The 16212-nt window shown below is 43.0% G+C and overlaps 1 protein-coding gene across 2 annotated transcripts; it reads right to left on the minus strand.

The window, feature by feature from the left end:
- Positions 1–4291: 4291 nt before the first annotated feature.
- Positions 4292–9279, minus strand: LOC114233386 (keratin-associated protein 4-2-like). Of its 2 annotated transcripts, none has more exons than XM_054709770.1 (2): positions 8889–9279; positions 4292–4749 (listed from the first exon to the last, which is right to left on the minus strand). In XM_054709770.1, exons 1-2 carry the CDS (start codon positions 9277–9279, stop codon positions 4292–4294), a joined length of 849 nt encoding a protein of 282 aa, XP_054565745.1. The 2 variants fall into 2 exon arrangements, with proteins under 2 accessions (XP_054565745.1, XP_054565746.1); XM_054709771.1 differs by lacking the exon at positions 4292–4749 and adding an exon at positions 8668–8782 and having other exon boundaries at positions 8957–9279.
- Between the last annotated feature and the right edge of the window lie 6933 nt (positions 9280–16212).

Here is a 16212-nt window from a genome sequence, read left to right on the forward strand (position 1 = left end):
TTGCAGTGTCATAAGATTTCACTCCCTGGGTATCATGTGACACAGGCGGGCCACTATCTCTTGTCTGTTCCTCACCTTGACATAATTTTGGGAGCGCTTCTGATGGGGCTAGCTTTTCTGGTGGAAAATTTTGTGTTTCGATCAGATGGAATGCTGATAGGAAAGAAGGAAGTCAGCTCATTTTTTTGAGTTTGAGAAATAAGGAAACTTATGATTCATTGTGTTTTCTGGGTGTCCATTGAGCTAATAAAATTACTAGGACATTCCAAGCTGTGTTATTTTTCATCACCCTGATGCACTTTGAAACAGTTAGCAGTGACTCAGTGTTTTTAAATAGCAAAGAGTCATCTGGGATTGATCACTTTTGATCTTCATAAATCTCTCTGGTCGGGTAGAGTAATTGGGACAAAATTTTTTTATCGGCCTTTCAAAATATCAAGATATGTCATGATTATACTTTATGGACATTTTCTTAAAATCCTTTTTAAACATTCTGAGCTAAAAGATCTAGTAGTTTTTGTAGTATCACTTATATTTAAGATTTTCTTAGATGAATTAAGAGTGATATAAATGCCATATTCATCGTCATACATGCATGTACACAAAAATTGCATCCATAAATGGTTTTGTAATCAATGCCTGTATGATTATAGTCATAATAAGAGGTCTTTTTCAGTGCCACAGGCATTCAGGAAAAAACTAATTCGAGGAAAGAACAAATTACCCTCATGATATTCCCTCTTCCTGCAAAGTCTCTCATGAGCTCAGCATTCTCCTAGTTATCTTTTATGAGGAAGTTCAAATGCCATCTTCCCCCATTGTCTTTCTTGGCTGATGCAGAGCAAAGTTCTTCCTCCATTGACCTTCTGTTGTGCTTTGTGTATGTGTGGGTTCTATAGCATTCTCTACCAGAAATGTATGTATATAGCTAGCTCTCTCTAGAATGTCAACTCCATTAGGGCAGTATTTTACCCATCTTTTTATCCCCCAGGCTTGAAATAGAACACATTTTTGATAAAGGAGTATGTTTTTTTTAGTAAGTGAAGAGTTTGTCTAGGTCATAAAAAAGGACACACTGATGTTGAGAACATGTTATTCACATATATAGACAGAGAAAGGATTAAAAAGAGAACAAACAAATGAGAGTGGGCATAACCCTAGCTCGTGATGATGAGAGGGATATGTCTGGAAGGTCTATTTTAATAAATAGTGAGAGATGTGGTGAGGTTGTTAGAATGTTGGAAGGATCATGTGTAGCCTTGAATTCCATAAGAAATGGTGAGGATCTATTAAAAGCCTTTAGGCAAGAAGTAATATAATATATTTATTATATACAATTTATTTTAAGTTTTGATCTGCCTTTCGAAATGCCAAGACATACTGGATTTCTGGGGAGAGATGTTGCTTAAAAGGTTTAAGTGGGGCAGGGTGGGAGGTGTGTTCACAGCATCAGGTGATAAAATGAGTATAACAGTTATTTCAAAGAAAGAATCAGAAGAGAATTGGGCCAAATTGAAAATGGAGATATAAGGAGGGTTTTTCAGAAAAGTTATAAAAGATACCTTAATTATTTATTTATATATTTTATAACTACCTATGTGTATAATTTATGACACCTGCCTCCTAAAAGCCAACAATTAAAAATTTTAAAGGATAAATAATTGGTGCTCTAAATGTCCACCAACCAGATGCTGTCTGAACACCATTCTTCTGGGTTTTTTTGGAGGCTTCATTACATAGTCATACTGATAACTGGGATGGTGAGCCAAGGTTTTTTCCCCTGGGGTTATGTCTTGTGAAGCCAAATTAAATCACAGACCAAAAGATTTAAGCAAAAGTGTGGGAAATTGATTACAAGCAGATTCAGACTTCCCGCACAGGGAGGGGGTCCAATAATGGTTTGCCCATGAAGCTTTGTGGTCTAGGAGTATATATTGGCTACAGGCCTGCTCTATATCTATCTGTGTCATCACCTGATTGATTCCCTCAAAGGTTCTTGCCCAGCAACGGACCTGAACTTTCCCTGTTTTTATGCATCAGTTCAACTTATTGTTGCAGACCCTTCCTAGTTTCACACGTCTCCCACTTTGAGTCCAGAAACATTTTATTGTTTCTGCATGGTTGGTTCCTGTGATTAGGCTTTGCTCAAACTGCCGTGTCTGCCCCTGCCTATGTTCCACCTGCCTTTGTTTCCCACTGGACCCCTGCCCTGTCTGCCTGCGTGTCAAGCTAACCCTCTCAACTAAGACCCTAACACTCAACTTGTGTTGGGGTGAAGCCCATTTTATATCAACCTCTATATGGTTTGTTTGTTGACACCTTAGATCTTTCAAAAATTTTTTTAGAAATAACAGTCAACTCTTAGTTACATTTGTTTTTTGGAAATATAACCCAGCTAATATATAAAACTCTGATATACGCAAATTTTGAATTTAAAATGTTTTTAATGTACTTCAGATGATGAACCAAAAGTTATAGACCCTTATATTAGTACTAGAGGCCCGGATGGTCATTCTGCTTTTTGGTCTAATTAGCGTATTAGCTCTTTATTATATAGGATAAAAATGACATTATTGTATATTTTGTGAGATGTTTTCCCAGCTAAGGAGGAGAATTCCCACTTAAGTTTTGGTGATAAGAAAACTGAGTCTCAAAGAAATATCCTGCCTGTGTGCTCTTACGTAAGACCAAGCAAGGTGACAAAAGCCTAAAGCAGGAGAGTAAAACCATCAGGAAGATAGGAAACTTCAGTAACATGAGAGGCTAAAATTATGAAGGAGTTTTCGTTTTAAAATACTAAAATTTTAGGACATGCTTAGAGAAAGGAATGGAGAGAGCGAGAGAGTGAGAGAGAGAGAAACAAACAGATATGAGAGAGAAACACCAGTAGACTACCCTCCCATACACTCCCCAACAGGGGATCAAACCTGCAACCCAGGTATGTGCCCTGACCGGGAAATGAACAGGCAACCCTTTGGTGCATGGGCCAGCGGCTCAACCAACTGAGCCACTTCAGCTGGGCTTGAACATCTATTAACAAACAGTTTTAAAAGCCCAGCCTGTGTGGTTCAGTGGTTGAGCGTCGACCCTGAATCAAGTGGTCACTGGGATTCAATTCCCGGTCAGGGTACAGGCCCAGGTTGTGGGCTCGATCCCCAGTAGGGCCATGCAGGAGGCAGCTGATCAATGATTCTCTCTCAATTGATGTTTTCTAGCTCTCTCTCTCTCTCTCTCTCTAAAATAAATAAATAAATATCAATAAAAACATATTTTTAAAAGTTTTAAAATTTTTATGGAGAAGTTGCCATGGACTTTAATACATTTCCAGAAATCTGTATTTAGAAGATACACTTAGTATTCTGAGATAAAGTTTATTATTTAGAGAGAACATGAGGAAGGGGTGGAGGGAGGGAGGAAGAAGTACTCCAGCTAAGTAAAACACCCAAATTTATTAACACAACCAGTAATGGGACATATTGCAAGTAGAAATATAGTCCAATGAAACTTAGATGCCTGTATGATGTTCAACTCACTGGAATTTTTAAAGAACATTTGAGACATATACCAATACTTAAAGTTCTAGAGGACAGTGAAACAATTATACAAACTGTCTTTGTTGTTCTGTCAAAGAGAACATGATACTAAGGTAGTATTCTCAACCAGGGTAGTGTTTCAATAATAGTAACAATAAAAATGATATTTACTGAGAGCTTACATCATGCTCCTCACCTCTGTGCTAAGTGTATTTATTACATGGATTATGTCTTTGAACCTTTGAAGAGCATAATGTATTATCCCCATTTCACAGAGAAAAAAACTGAGGCTTAAAGATAGTAAATAACTTTGCCTGTGTCATGCAAGGAATGCCCAGTGGAATCTTGATTCCAAGATAAGTAACTACTCCCAAACTTACTGTCCTGCATTTCATGCAACATTTCTTAGTGTGAAGTCATAAAGACACACATGTACACACACATGCACATATATACACGCATCAAATTAACAAATCAGCAGATTTTGATATCAGGGAAAATGGCTGTTTATTAAGAACATATGGAGACAATGTTATATGAGATCATCACATACAGTATATACTTCGGATGAGACAGTGTTGGTTCAAAAATAGATGCATCTGGGCCTCGGTTAAAACCATTTGACAAATGTGTTTTCATTTATCATTTCCAGCAGAAGAGTTGGCAGCTAAGAGTTCATTCCCCAGTCACTGGCTGGCTCAACACACTTTAGGTGACTTGTGAGGACATCCATAGTGTGACAGATTACAGGCAAAGATTCAGCAGTCACAGACGGCACAGCACATGGGGCGGGGGCAGGTGGAGATGACACAGGTGGGGCGATAGCAATTGGTGTGACAGGAGACCTGGTCACAGACTGGGCGGAGGCAGCAGCAGGGGCAGCAGCAGGGCCGGCAGCAGCTGGAGCCACAGCAGCTGGAGCCACAGCAAGAGGGGCGGCAGCAGCTGGAGATGCAACAGGAGGGGCGGCAGCAGCTGGAGCCACAGCAGCTGGAACCACAGCAAGAGGGGCGGCAGCAGCTGGAGATGCAACAGGAGGGGCGGCAGCAGCTGGAACCACAGCAGCTGGAACCACAGCAAGAGGGGCGGCAGCAGCAAGAGCTACAGCAGCTGGGGCGGCAGCAGGAGGGACGACAGCAGCAAGAGCCACAGCAACTGGGGCGGCAGCAGCTGGACACACAGCAGCTGGGGCGGCAGCAGGTGGTCTGGCAGCAGCCTTGGCCACAGCCCTGGTCAGAGCAGACGGAGCCACAACAGGACATGGTGTCAGAGGGTGGAGGTTCTGGGTGAGTTTCCAGGAGAGTGAGGTTCTTGAGTTTGGGGGTCTCCTTGTGGCAAGGCCTCTTATATACGGTCTGAACAGGGTGAGCTGTCCATGTTTCCTTGTTTTTATTTACCTAATGTTTGAGTAATTATCAGATTACACATTAATGTTTATCTGTTTAATGGTTTAAACTTACTGGAAACAACATTTTCCTTTCCAGATATGCTAAATTCTGTCTGATTTGCTTTTCCTCTGAGTCATACCTGCGGGCATGTTCTAGACCACACTCTCCTCCTCCATTTAACTTTTGGGGTTACATTCCTCACTCTCCCCTCTGTATCCCCTCAGGATGGGATCTGGGCAGACATATTCCTGGTTGTGCATTTCTTCCGGTGACTAATGTGGAGGAAATTCCATCGGCATAGTGTGGCATCGGGCATGGGACAAGAGAAAAATGACCCCTGTGGGTCATTTGTGAGCAATGAGGAAGGGGACCTCTGTACGTGTGTGATGTTGGTGGCCTCTATGCCACTGGAATGGGTTTCCTTAGATGTTTCAAACTTTGGATCGTGTTCTGTATCTTAAACTGTGGCAGACAATTTATCTACATGGCTCTGGTTACTACAACATCCCACAGTTTATTACGTTGTTACTTTGCTGGCAGATATGTTTGCAGCATCTCTCTCCAGCTGGTCTCTTTGTTAAAGTTTAATTTATGTATTAGGCACAGTAAGAGATAAACAAACATAGCTAATAATAAAACAGAACAGTTATAAGACTATCTATATATATAAAAAGCCAGCGATAGGAATGACCCAGTCCCTATGACACCCACTGCCGCCAGCAAATCGGCCCATGGCGGGTGGGGCTGGCCGGCCAACCTCCTGCAGCCCCTCCCCCCAAACAGCTCTGCCCCCGATCACTCCCACACACACTCCAGTGGGGGTGGGGCTGGCTGGCCAACCTCTCAGGGCCCCTCCCCCAACCACTGACCCCTGATGGGCCCCCCCCACCCCATTCAGGGGTGGGGTTGGCCAGCCCACAGCCCCTCCCCATGGCCAGCTGTGTCCCAAGTCAGCCCCCACACCTCAATCGCAGGCAGGGCCCCTCCCCCCAGCCGGCCTAGCCCTGATAGGCCCCAATCAGGGCGGGCCAGCCAGCCAACCTCCTGCTGTCTCCTCCTCCCAACAGGCTCAGCCCAGATCCGCCCCAATTGGGGCAGGGCTGACCGGACCCCAACTGTGCACGAATTTGTGCACTGAGTCTCTAGTACTGTAATAAAAGTTATGTGAATGTGGTCTCTCAATAAATTGATACAAATTTCTTTTTCCTTCATCACAATTTATGCGTAGAAGATCCATTCTTTTTTAAAAAATATATATTTTTATATATTTCAGAGAGGAAGAGAGAGGGAGAGAGAGATAAAACATCAGTGATCAGAGAGAATCATTGATCAGTTGCCTCCTGTATGCCCCCTACTGGGAATTGAGCCCACAACCTGGGCATATGCCCTAGATAGGAAGGTGCCCTTGACCAGAATTGAACCCAGGACCCTTCAGTCAGCAGGCCAGTGCTCTATTCGTTGAGCAAAATGGCTAGGGCAGAAGATCCATTCTTACTGTAGAAATTAGCAGCCTCAGCATATGCTTTAAAAAATATTTTCTTATTAAGAACTTTCTCTTAAAAGGAGCACTTTAGGGCTTCTCTTTGGCATATTTGAATTACCAGCATCACTGTTCTTACACTTTGGGGCACAGGTCACGATGACCAACAGCAGTAAATAAGGAACACAAGCACTGCAACACCAAGAGAGTTGATCTGACCATTGAGACAGCTACTAAGTGACTGATGGGTGGGTAGCGTATACAGTATGGATTTACTGGACAAAGGGAGGATTCACAACCTGGGTGGGATGGAACAGGCCAGCACAAGATTTCACCTGCTGCTCAGAATGGCATGCAACTGAAAACTATGAATTATTTATTTTTGGAATTTTCCATTTACTATTTTCAGACCATGGGTGACTGTGGGTAACTAAAACTACAGAAAACAAAACCTCAGATTCAAGGGGGGAGACTACTGTATACTGAAAAGTGTATAAGACATACATGTGTAATATCTATACTAATGAAAGGGTAATATGCTAATTAGACTGAACATCTTCCGGAAGACCTTCCAGACGTCCTTTCAGACAAAGCATGGTGGCGGGGCTGAGGCAGAGGCGGTTAGAGGCAATCAGGCAGGCAGGGGAGAGCAGTTAGGGGGATCAGGCAGGCAGGGGAGAGCAGTTAGGGGGATCAGGCTGGCAGGCAAGTGAGCGGTTAGGAGCCAGCAGTCCCGAGGGGTCCAGGATTGGAGAGGGTGCAGGCTGGGCTGAGGGACTCCCCCCCTCCCATGCACGAATTTCGTGCACCGGGCCTCTAGTAATAAATAATTATGAAGCAAGCATCTATCTATCCCAACACCCAAGTCAAGAAATAGGACACTGCTGTCACCAAGAGGGCCCTGGATGTGTCTTCTCTTGACCACATCGCTCTCCTTCCCCCCTGATTCTTACTGTCCTGATTCTTAAAGTAATCTTTTCACTGATGTGCTTTACAGTTTTACCACCTAGGTATGCATCCTGATAACTGTAGTTTAGTTTTACATGAATTTTATATAAGTGGGATCTTCATCTATGTATTGTGTGTTTTTATTCTCTCACTCAATATTATGTAGGAGTTGTGGTAGGCAGCCCCTTAGGTGATCCAGTGATTTCTACCTCTTGGTGTTCATGGTCTTACATATTTCCCTCCTTGTGAGAAAATTGCTTCTAATCAACATCAAGTGACTAAGTTACAAAAGATGGTGACTAGCCAGATTTCTCTCCCTTACTGGCTCTGAAGGAAGTAAGCGGCCGTGTGCGAGAGAAGTATGTGGCCAAGCACTGAGAACAGTCTCTGCTGACAACCAGAGGGAACTGAGGCTCTGACTCCAATGGGCCTCAAGGAACTGAATCCTGTCACCAACCACATAAGTGAACTTGGAACTGGATTCCTGCTCAGTCAAGACTTTAGATGGGACCCCAGTGCCAGCTAACACCTCGATTGCAGAGTTGTGAAAGTGGATGAAATGGAGAGGTCAGCTGAGCTGCATCTGGATGCTTGACCCACAATATAAATGATTTAATGAGAAGATGACTCCTATAGACAACTAGGGTGCAATCCCACCGAGAACCTCTGGAAACTGGAGCAGCGTGCCCCCACTAGAGAAAAAAGAAGCCACAGCATTGACCAAAAACTCCCGTCCACTGGTTGAGCAATGTTCCCAGAGACATTAACTCGGACTTTTGGCCTGCCCAGAGCTTGCTTCTTCATCCGCAGGAAGTTCTCTACTGAGGAAGTTCCAGGTGCTTGCTGTAGGAAACCATCTTCCTATAATAGAGTGAGGATGATGTGGGACTAAAGTTAGAAATTCTAAAATCACCTGCTATAGTCTGCTTTCTGCGGAGAGCAACAGAAGAGTGGACAGATAAGAATGCTGATTCAAGAAGGAAAAATGAGACATAATACTCTTGTATTTGTATGCTTGGGAAATTAAGATTTATTTAAGATTTGGGGACATCTTCATAAGAGAAAGTGTGGTAAGGAAGAAATATATCAATTGGGATGACATAGTCATTGAAGAATTTCAGAGAAAATTGAAGCTTTCTGTTCATTTGGGAGAGAGTAACATATGGGGGCGGAGGGGGGCATTATATTTGGAGGCCACAATAAGTTAAAGAATCAGTTGAAACTGAGTTTTGACAATTGGACTCTTATGACTCAGTTCAATTTGGACTACATCAAGTAGACTGGTTGATGAAAAACAGGTCGGCACAGGTCACCATGATCAACAGCAGGAACCGCTAGAGCAGACTGGGCGGCAGCAGGTGGTCTGGCAGCAGATGGGGCGGCAGCAGGTGGTCTTGCAGCAGGTGGTCTGGCAGCAGCTAGGGCGGCAGCAGCTGGACACACAGCAGGGGCGGCAGCAGCTGGAGCCACAGCAGGAGGGGCGGCAGCAGCTGGAGCCACAGCAGCTGGAGCCACAGCAGGAGCCACAGCAAGAGGGACGGCAGCAGGTGGTCCTGCAGCAGGTGGTCTGGCAGCAGGTGGGGCGGCAGCAGCTAGAGATGCAACAGGTAGGCCTGCAGCAGCTGGAGCCACAGCAAGAGGGGCGGCAGCAGCTCGAGCCACAGCAGCTGGGGCGGCAGCAGGTGGTCTGGCAGCAGGTGGGGCGGCAGCAGCTAGAGCCACAGCAGCTGGGGCGGCAGCAGGTGGTCTGGCAGCAGGTGGGGCGGCAGCAGGTGGTCTGGCAGCAGGTGGGGCGGCAGCAGGTGGTCTGGCAGCAGGTGGGGCGGCAGCAGGTGGTCTGGCAGCAGGTGGGTCGGCAGCAGGTCTCCTGGCAGCAGCCTTGGCCACAGCCCTGGTCAGAGCAGACGGATCCACAGCAGGAGTTGACCATGGTGTCGGAGGGTGGAGGTTCGGAGTGAGTTTTCAGGAAGGTGGGTTGGAAGGTTTGGAAGTCCGCTTGCCCCAGGTCCCCTTTTATACCCTGCTAAGGGCTGCTGTCATCAGAAGCTGTGCTCTTTCCTTGTCCTGGTTTGTCCTAATTAACAGGTGATTATGAAATTAGCCAGGTCTGTTTTCCTGGCTAACCTTTTCAAGATGGATGGAAAACATCGTTTCCTTTTCCTGGTGGGTTAGCATTCCTCACTTCAGCTCTTCCTGGATCATCTCTTATGTGTCTTTCTTGCTTCATCTTCCTTAAAGAAAGCTGTCATGTGATTTATGCGTTTACATCATGTATGTGTGTCTCATGTTGCACAGCCCAACATGTCTTCCTTTGGGTGATAATAAGCCACATTCTTTTTGGTGACTTGGGGGGATACAGCTGCATTTTAGTTTGATGTCTCATTCGTTGTGGGTCAGGTGGGCAGAGAAGTGTTTAAAGTGAATCAGGGCATCATTGGCATGAGAATAAGACTCTTAGGGTATTTCCTCTCCCTCCTGTGAATTGTGGCCCATTTTCTAGACTTTTGATGGGAAACAAATAACTGGTGTTGGAGGAAAAACTAAGTCATGTAATTTTGATGTTTCTTCTTTGTCTTCAGCTTTATTAAGGTATATGTATTATACAAAAAATTGCACATCTAATGTATACATTCTGATGAGTTTGGACTTATGCATGCACCATAATATCATTTCCAAAATTAAGGTAAAAACCTATTCTTAACCTCTAAAGAGTTTTTGTGTCCCTTTGTTTTTTTTGTGTGTGTGTTTGTTTTTTTTTTTGTGTGTGTGTGTGTGTTAAAAAACATTAGCATGAGATCTACCTTCTTAACAAGTGCATCATACTATTATTGTTAACTACAGGCACCATGTTGTATAGCAAATTGTCAAAATTCATTCATCTTGTATATCTTTAACTCTGTACCCATTGAACAATAACAACCCACTTCCTCCTCCCCCAGGTCCTAAAATTCACCATTTTATTCTCTGCTTCCATGACTTTGACTATTTTAAATATCTCAACGAGTGGAGCATGCAGTATTTGTACTTCCGTGACTGACTTACTTCACTTAGCGTAATGTCTTTTGGGTCCATTTATGTTGTCACACATGGCAGAATTTATTTAAGGCTGAATAATACACACTTTCATCAATGTATCAATGTTGGCATTCAGGGTTTAATGGCAACAGTGGTGCGCAGTATGTGTGGCTTATCCTAGAAATTAATATCTTGTACACATCTATGTCTTTTTCAATACAAACTGCTTTGATCTTTCTTACGGACTTGCAGTAGGTAGAGTATAGACCAGCAGTTCTCAAGCTCTTCTTCTACCTGATAACAGGTGTACTGATGATGGTACACCTCGGGAAGAGGCGCTGAGAGGAAATGTAATGTTAGGGTGTGTGGTGGTTCAAATCAGTTCTTCTCCCAATTAAAAAAAATATTTTTATTTCAGAGAGGAAGGGAGAGGGAGAGAGAGGTAGAGACGTCAATGATGAGAGAGACTCATTGATCAGCTGCCTCCTGCATCGAGCCTGCAACCTGGGCATGTGCCCTGACCAGGAATTGAACCGTGACCTCCTGGTTCATAGGTTGACCCTCAACCACTGACCCACACTAGTTGGGCCCAAAACTTTAAATACAGTTAGAACTACCCAACTCATGTGCTATGTGCATAGATAGCTACTCATCTAGACCTCCGAAAGGCTCTGACCTTTCATCCTGCGGGATTTACAGTCTTGTGCACGGATGTCTAGGGCTTTTTGAACCAGATTCTGTCATTCAGCATATTCCATCATCCTCAACATCATGGCCTCCAAATCTTTTGGTGAAAAGACTCTCATTTTATTTCTCATTTACATATTTTATGAGAAGACTCTCAACCAAGTTGAGATGTCCTTGGCTCTGTTCTCAGGATGGCTAGTCCAACACAGGAATGGCTATCCAGAAACTATACGTTGAAGCTGTTACCTATTTGGTAGGACATAATACAAAAACAAACAAACAGATTTTATACTAAGTATCCTACTCCCTCTCTGACTTTCCTTGACTCAAGGGGAAACTGTATGTAAGGAGCTAACAGATGATCTGTCAGTGCCCCTCATTTTTTAAAACATTAATCAGCTAGTCTTAGTGTCTACGTAAGATTGACTTTCCCCAGATTCCTATAATAGACTGAAATAGCCTAAGTGGGTGTCTCATAGAAACAAATTTGAGTCACCATGGTGAATATGGTTTATGGAATGGCTGCCTCCAAGCATAGTCAGTGGAGAGCTTGAACTCTAAGCTGGTTTTACAGAGGAAGAATCAAGAACCAGGTGGTGGAGATTTGATGACATGGGTTTGAGGAGCCCTCTCTACCATAAAGGATGTATAGGTCGAATAAAACCACACTCCTCATGTTGCTTTTTTTTTTCTGTCCAGTTTCTACTTCTGCCCTGGCTCTGACTTTCAGGTGGATATCCCCGGGTGCTAACAACCTGGGCTCCTGACGGGACCTCGGCTGGGAGGTGTGGCTGGTGTGCTGAGCCTGCATTGTCATAACGCTAGTGAACCAGATGCAGCATTTTATTGGAGAAGTCCTGAGCCTCTTCTCCTGTCACAGAAAGATGAAGGAACAAGAACAGATATCAAGTTGCTGTGGGGGCAGAGGCCCTAGAGAGCCTCATCATGGAGTCTGAAAAAAACTCGAATTCCATATGACCTCCTGTTTTAGGAAAAGGTTGTCCCCTAGGAGCTCTGATGAGTCCTACTGATGACTCAGTAGAGATAATTTTTATTTATATTAATTTAGTATATATTTTTCTTCATGGTGTGTGTGTGTGTGTGTGTGTGTGTGTGTGTGTGTGTTCCTTAGGATAAGCTTAAAAGCATGTTTCAAAATTCCTCATGATTTCTTCTAGTACATTAACAGTTTAATTTTTATATTGAGTTTCTCATCCAAATGAAATTTGCTTTGGTTTAATGAAGTGTTAACTCTCTCCTTTCTTTGTCCAGAAGTTAACGAGCTGACTTATATAATTTTTATTATTATAGTACAGACATTTTTAGTCTATACTGAGTTTCTATAGGCTTTTAGGTCTATTCTGGAGTCTATTCGGTGGCACACCCCACAATGTGAATATCACGTGATTCTCAGTTCTACAAATCCATAAATTTATGACTATTCAATCCCCTTTTATTGACTGTTTTTTATTTACTTCTATGTTCATGATTTTACTTTAGAATTGATAATTGTCCTCAGAAGTAGTCATGTAAAATTAGAATTTTTAAAATAGCATATAGTCAGTGTCCCTTTGTGCTCATCCAGCGCAGAAAGAACCCAAAATAAAATATCCAGCTATTCTTTTTTTTAAAAAAGATAATTCTGCTGCGATGTTATGACTTAGGAAAGTGCTAAAAAAACTTTGGGAAAACTATTTTTCTCTACATTTTTATTTCTGGGTCACTGCCAAATTTACTATGTCTCCTAAATCTTGAACATAACTGAGTAGGCTACAGAGATAAATACAACCTGTATTTCTTACTTCTAGCAAATATTTTACCCATGGCAAGTTTTTCTTCCTTTTAGAAATTAATTGAGACATAAATTGATGATTGTAAAAAAAAGTGATATTTTAATTTTCAGAAGAGTGACTATCTTGTAAGAAAGACTAAATTATTAGAACCCTTTAGTCCAAGAGGAAAATAGATATAGGCTTATAATGAAACTTTTAAAAGTCATAAGGAACAGGAGACAAAGAAAATAAATACAAACTTGCTAAATCCAACAGTATTCAAATTAGATAATATGTGTTGCGACTGAAAAGTGACAGTGTTTGTCTGCAAGTAGGAAGCCTCAATACAATTTTTCCACAAAAATGAAAGAATGAGTGAATAAATGAATGAATTTGAAACAGTTAAGGTTATTCTTCATAGGTGAATAGTTGAACAAACCAAACTATATGTGTCCATAACATAGAACAGCTACTGATACACTGAACAACATGCATGATCTCAAGGGAAGATTGCTGAGTGTAAAAAGCCAATCACCAGAGGTTACACACAGTAAGATTCCATTTGTAGAACATGCTTGGAAATAAAATTATAGAGATGGAGAACAGAGTGGTGGTAGGCAGGGGTGTCGGATGATGAGTGGGAGGGAGTGGGTGTGGCTACAGAGATGGAGCCTTATGGAGAAGGACAGTTCTGTATCTTAATTGTGATGGTGGTTACACAAATCTATACAGTACACATGACTATACTGCATAGAAACACACACATGCATGCACACGTACACTCACGCTTATAAAACTGGTAAATTCTGAACAAGATCTGTGATTTGTACTAATGTAAATTTCTAAGTTTGGACATGTACTATAAATGGAATGTGACCAGTGGGGGGAATTGGGTGAAGGGTGTGCAGGACATTGCTGTCCTCTTTTATAACTTTCTGTGCACCTATAGTTATATCAAAGTAAAATATAAAATAAGGTTTATTGTCGGTAAAAGGGAATATGCTTTTACTTGCATACCGTTAACTTTCATCACCTTTTAGTACTTATGACCATTTTACTTTATCTCGTACCACATAACACACAGATGAGGAGGAAGGAATCAAAAGGTGCAGAGAAGTGGATATGGTAGAATAGATTTAGTCCTAAGGCCAGAAAAGCCAGCTCACTGACTATATTCCCTAGGAGGGCTCACTGTACACTACACAGGCATATTGAGAAACTCAGTAGTGTCTATTCTCTCAAGTTGGAGCTTGTCATAGGGAATATTATCACAGAACTTGGCTCCATAGGAGTTGCCCCATTCACCTTCACCCCCAGTGATCCATTTGGGGAAATTTATGCCTCCCTCCACCATAATTGTAGGCTCTGTGCATCTAAATGCCTTAGGTCTAACAGAAAAGAGTTACCTCTGACGAGGCACAGTGAAGGTGTGATTGGAATTAAAGCTATGGCTGTCACCCAATTACTTTGAGCTTCTAGTACCAGGTGATCAGCAAGCAAAGAAAAGAGTAATGGCGTCAAGGAGGAAAATATTTAGCATTTAGGTGGTGTCCTGAGGGCATTCTGGGAATTTCTATTTCCAAGATTTGGGGCAAGTACAACAGCTGTGGCCATAGTAACAGCTGAGGACATAGGAACGGAGGGCTCAGAATCCTCAGGGACTAGAATTTGGTCCCTCCACTAGACAGGCCAGCTAGAAGAGCAGAGATGCTGCCCACAAACCCTCCTCTTGTAAGTTTCTGTAGAAATTGTAACCAATCAGTTGGAGTGAGTTTAATGAGAAAAATACATGGACCTGAACTATATAACAGATCCCCTTTGCCATAAAGAACTCCATCCTCAAGCTAGTGTGAGTGTGGACTGCTGGTGGCCGACACTGTTCAACCACATGTGCTCCAGGTCATTGTTCTCATCTACAGGAGGCTGCGGCTCTCCATCCCTTCTCCCCTCAGAGTGGTCCAGAACTAGAGATAACTGATGTAGGAGTACAAAGCCCCAGCCACTATGCCTCCAGGAGGGACAGGTCTGTGATATTGTTCACACCCGCATCTGTGGGGTTAGATGATCATAAAATTTCATGGCAGCCACATTTTGGCTTATCTTCTTTTACTTCCCTGTCCTGCTTCCCTCCATTTCTTACTGATTTCTCCTGAAAGCACTTCCTTATGTATCACTTGTGCAAGAATCCTTGTGTCAGGCTCTGCTTTTAATAAATCGAACATAAGACATACAGGTGGGGGAGGTTCCCTCATAAATGCAGCAGCCTCCTTTAGGATGAGAGTTGCTAACATGACGAGCCATGTTACTCGTGGGATATCCTTTCTCTCAGACATAATGATATGAGAAAAACAAGTGAAGACTACTCATCTGAAAACAGTTGTGCAAAAAATGGCAAGAAGAAACAGAAAATATTCAAAGGATTTAGTGGTTCAGTTGATAATAATTCAGGACTTGACTGTAACAGTGTGGCAACCTTTCATAATGCAGAAAAAATGTTTTGAGGGCACTGGTAATGAGATTTGGAACACTGGCATCTTAGATGGAGTGCCCTCACAGGGGCAGACCCCAACATAAGTTTCAGATAAAATAGTCTGTTAGGGAGATAATCCTAAAAGGCACTGCAGGGAACCTGGGAAGTGATCTGGGGAAGGGACGAAGGGCAGTGCAGGATGATGGAATGAGCAGCTTACTCCTGTGGGCAGCTGGGCGCCATTCCACCAAGGACCTCTAGAGACTGGTGCTCCTTGCCCCCACCCGAGAGGAAAGAGCTAGAGTATGCATCCACTGCACCCATCACTGGTCGAGCACTGCTTCTACACACTTGGAGCCCCGGCCTGCCTAGAGCTGGCTCCTTCATCCGGAGAAAGTCCACAGGCCGACAGATCCAAGTGTTTGCTGTACGAAACCATCTTCCTATATTAAAACAAGGATGCTGACGGCATGGAGGGGGGCATCCTGAAATCACCTGCTGTCCTCTGCTCTCTGCAGAGAAGGACAACAGAACAATTGACAGCTAAGGATGGCAAGTCAAGAGGAACAATGATCAGACACGATGCTCTTGTATTTGTATGCCTGGGAAATTCAGATTTATTTAAGATTTAGGGACATCTCCATATGAGAAAAGATGGCTGGGAAGAAATATATCAATTGGGATAACATGTTGGTTGAAAGATTTCAGAGAAATTCAAACTTCATGTTCATTTGGGAGACAGATAATAACATGGTGGGGTGAGGGCAAGAAGGAGGGGAGGAGGCAGTATATTTGAAAGCCAAAGTCAGTTTAAGAATCACTTGAAACAGGTTTTACAACTGGCCTCTCATGACTCAGATCAGTTAAACTACATCAAGAAGATTGGCTGACGAAAACCAGTGGGCACAGGTCAGGGCAG

This window comes from Eptesicus fuscus, chromosome 20, assembly GCF_027574615.1.
Source record: "Eptesicus fuscus isolate TK198812 chromosome 20, DD_ASM_mEF_20220401, whole genome shotgun sequence".
Taxonomy (NCBI): domain Eukaryota; kingdom Metazoa; phylum Chordata; class Mammalia; order Chiroptera; family Vespertilionidae; genus Eptesicus; species Eptesicus fuscus.

Excerpts from the sequence above, each read along its gene's own strand:
- LOC114233386 (XM_054709770.1), bottom strand. The coding sequence starts at position 9,279 with ATGGTCAACTCCTGCTGTGGATCCGTCTGCTCTGACCAGGGCTGTGGC. Across the intron at positions 4,750-8,888 it reads CTGCAGGACCACCTGCTGCC|GCTGCTGCCAGACCACCTGC; the intron begins GTCCCTCTTGCT and ends GCTGTGGCCAAG.